The sequence below is a fragment of the Octopus bimaculoides genome, chromosome 11, assembly GCF_001194135.2.
Source record: "Octopus bimaculoides isolate UCB-OBI-ISO-001 chromosome 11, ASM119413v2, whole genome shotgun sequence".
Classification (NCBI taxonomy): Eukaryota; Metazoa; Mollusca; class Cephalopoda; order Octopoda; family Octopodidae; genus Octopus; species Octopus bimaculoides.
The window spans coordinates 41,316,421-41,319,937 of NC_068991.1; the positions used below are offsets into that span (position 1 = coordinate 41,316,421).

General features: G+C 36.2%; 1 protein-coding gene across 1 annotated transcript in view; it reads right to left on the bottom strand.

Annotated features, from left to right (window-relative positions):
- LOC106879748 (cytochrome c oxidase assembly protein COX20, mitochondrial) overlaps nucleotides 1-3,045 on the bottom strand; it is a 12,332-nt gene extending 9,287 nt beyond the window's left edge. Inside the window, exon 1 of the mRNA XM_014929426.2 lies at nucleotides 2,639-3,045. Coding sequence (XP_014784912.1) covers nucleotides 2,639-2,677 — 39 coding nt within the window. The 5' untranslated portion in view covers nucleotides 2,678-3,045. The remainder of the gene's footprint in view (nucleotides 1-2,638) is intronic.
- Between the last annotated feature and the right edge of the window lie 472 nt (nucleotides 3,046-3,517).

Consider the following 3,517-nt stretch of genomic DNA (forward strand, 5'->3'; position numbering starts at 1 on the left):
AAACAACTGATTGGGATCAGTAATGCGAATGGTTTACATAAATATGACTTTAAAAATTCTATAAAATATAAAAAATCGAATGATATTAACAGTACGTTAGACAACACAAATGAAGCGATGATCAGGCCACGCTCCGACCCCACAAGCCCCGATCTATCGCTGACATCTTTTTTTTTCTGACTATTCACACGGTTCCTTGCACGCACAACACTCGTGCAACATGCTTCCATCTCTTTTGGAACGTACACTCCGACAAACATCTCCTCTCCAGCCACACTTTCCTTTTCAACTGAAAAGTAAAAAATGAACGTAAATTGTGTCCAGAGATAAAGTTGCCTGTCTTAATTCCTTTTATCCTCGTCTTCCATACTACCTCTTTCGCATTTTGCCAGGCATGCTGACGATTCTGCATCCACCACCTTCAACATATAAATTATATTAATCTATAAATACAGTATATATTTACGATACTAATGAGTCGTTTTTAGTTAGGGTTTTGTTGTTGTTGGCACTCCGTCGCTTACGACGTCGAGGGTTCCAGTTGATCCGATCAACGGAACAGCCTGCTCGTGAAATTAACGTGCAAGTGGCTGAGCACTTCACAAACACGTGTACCCTTAACGTAGTTCTCGGGGATATTCAGCGTGACACAGTGTGACAAGGCTGACCCTTTGAATTACAGGCACAACAGAAACAGGAAGTAAGAGTGAGAGAAAGTTGTGGTGAAAGAGTACAGCAGGGTTCGCCACCACCCTCTGCCAGAGCCTCGTGGAACTTTTAGGTGTTTTCGCTCAATAAACAATCACAACGCCCGGTCTGGGAATCGAAACCGCGAGTCCACTGCCCTAACCACTGGGTCATTGCGCCTCCACTGGTTAGGGTTTTGCTGACAGAGTAGCTTCCCTTATATTTTGGCTCTAAAATCTTCAAAAAAAAATTCAAGCGACAGAACCGAAGGAATACTGAGAATATTTTTGAAGAATTCAGCTACATGAAGTGATAGAAATAGAGCATATGTAGCGATAAATGGGAAGTGGGTTTAAGTAGAGAGAGAAATACATATGGAAAGTTCTACTGAGTAGAGTTTGGTGCTCGATTAAAACTGTTCCAGGTCAAACTCGATTCAATAGTTTTATGATCAAAACCAATCCAGCTTTGATTAACGTGTCTTTTACTCAGTCACTGTATATTTGGGTTAAAGTTGGAGCATATTTGCCAATAAAGATGATAGCATTCTTCTTTCGAAAGGATTTGGTATCCATCGAATTTCACTGTAACATCGAATTTAGTGTTACATAACGATCGCACATCTTCCATGCATTGATATGAGTTTCTTTCAATGATCCTGAATCAACCCAGCACATTCGGAAATTAAATGTCATTCACTGCAGTAAGATTTCAAGTAAAGTACATACACGTTCTAAATATATTTATAATATAAATCTTGATTAGGAGACAAGGAATGATTTTGATCTTGCATTTACAGGTGTAACGTGTGCGTGGGTGCAGAGTAAAGGGCACTGTCATGCTATTAGCTGTCAGAAGTGAAAGTGCTCACTGCTAGTGAAGTATCTGTCTGTCTGCCTGCATGCCTGTTGCTGGCCTGTCGATTCTTTGGCTACTGACAGCTAATACCATGACTGGCCGGAGCGAGCTATATGTCTGTCTGTCTGTCTGTCTGTCTCTGTCTCTCTCTCTCTATCTATCTATTACTCGAAAGTTATTGGAACAAATTTGACACCTATATCCATGCAGCTAATAGCATGACAGTGCCGAGTAAAGGTTATGTAAGTTTTGTTATCAATATTTCACCAAGGGCTCGTATTATGCAGCCTTAAAAATCTTCGTAAAATAATAAAAAACATTTGGCATAACTACACATTCCTGCACCCACTTTGGATGATCATGACTTTCAGAAAAAGGAATATTTTTTTAATGACATTTTCTACGAATATGTGTTATATCATGTAAATTCCGAATATACAAAACTTGGCATAACTACAGAGTTCTACCCCCCCAGACTTTGGAAGGTCATAACTTTCAGAAAAATGAATATTTTTTAATGAAATTTTCTATGCATATCTCCGTTTTGTGCGTTTATGCATCCGTAGATTTCTAGTCCTCACACACACATATGTAATTAAAAAAGTTCAAACGGAGAATTATTCTATTCAATATCTTTCTGTTAGAAACATTTAGACCTTTAGCTGGTATTTTTAGCATAACGAGTTTTCTGGTGACAGCTTCATTGCCTGCTGCTTCAGTGGAAATCTACGGATGCACAAAACGGTGATGATCATCCAAAGTCCGGGGGGGGGGGTGCAGGGCAGGAATCTGTAGTTATGCCAAATATTTTTATTATAACTGATATTACTGTATTCAAGTAAACTTTTCTTTATATTAAAAGGATAAGAGTAATTAAAACAAGTATTATAAATAATTTCGGAATGGTCTAAGAAATTAATTACCGAAAATATTTTAGTAATTTAGAATTTCAGTACAAGAACAATTTTCTTTTACTAAAGAATTTATTATTATTATTATTACTATTATTGTTGTTGTTATTGTTATCTTTTTCGGGTGTATTAAATAGAAATGGCTCTAATGAAATATGAATACTGCCGAGGGAAATTTTTACCTGACTTTTTTCATCAGTTTCTTCTTTATTGTCAGACATTGGGAATCTTTTACTATAATCCGTAGACTTAGAATCTGTATGCGAAATAAATCCTCACTGGTTAGAATATTACTTAAAGCATAATAGCTTCGCTAGTCACAAAGTAAACATCGTTCTTCCAAACAAACCATGCGGTCACGATTTAGATTAGGGAAGAAAGCAGAACGATAACTCTTGTTATTCCTCTCCCCGCCCCCAATTATGTCACCTTGAAACAAGATTTTACAATCGATCTAAGCTCTTCGAATTAGGAATAGAAAATATTTTAATTTTAGCCTTTTGTCAAATACGACAATATATAACACAATACAAATGATTTAAGTTATTGAACGACGTACGCAGAAATTTTGTCAATAATTGAAATTTCCAAAGAGAAAAAGAAAAGAAACCGTCTGCAGTAACCGTTGGTGACTGTTAAAGAAGAAGGGAGATAATTTGATAATTTCATTTCACGAAATTCACATGCTAAAAGGAAAATCTAAGCTTTAAATGAAGGGGACAGCGACGAACATGCTTTGATCTTATTGAGCCTCCTTATCATAGCATAGTCTATTCAAATTAGCTTTGGTCAATCGACATAGGTTGACCAGTGGTAATTTATATAATTAAAAAAACAAATAAACAAAAAAGACATAAAATGACCTAAGGGAAATAACTCAAGTAAATGAGTAGTAAGAATTTAGACAATATACATTTTCTGATAATTAAAAATCAAGAAAATAATTATTGTGGGACTGAAAATTACTTGAAAGCAGGATCAAAACACAAGAGATAACCGCCATGAAAAAGACATTCGCTAACAATAAATTGAAACGTCCGCTAGTTTAGTTGTGTTCAATC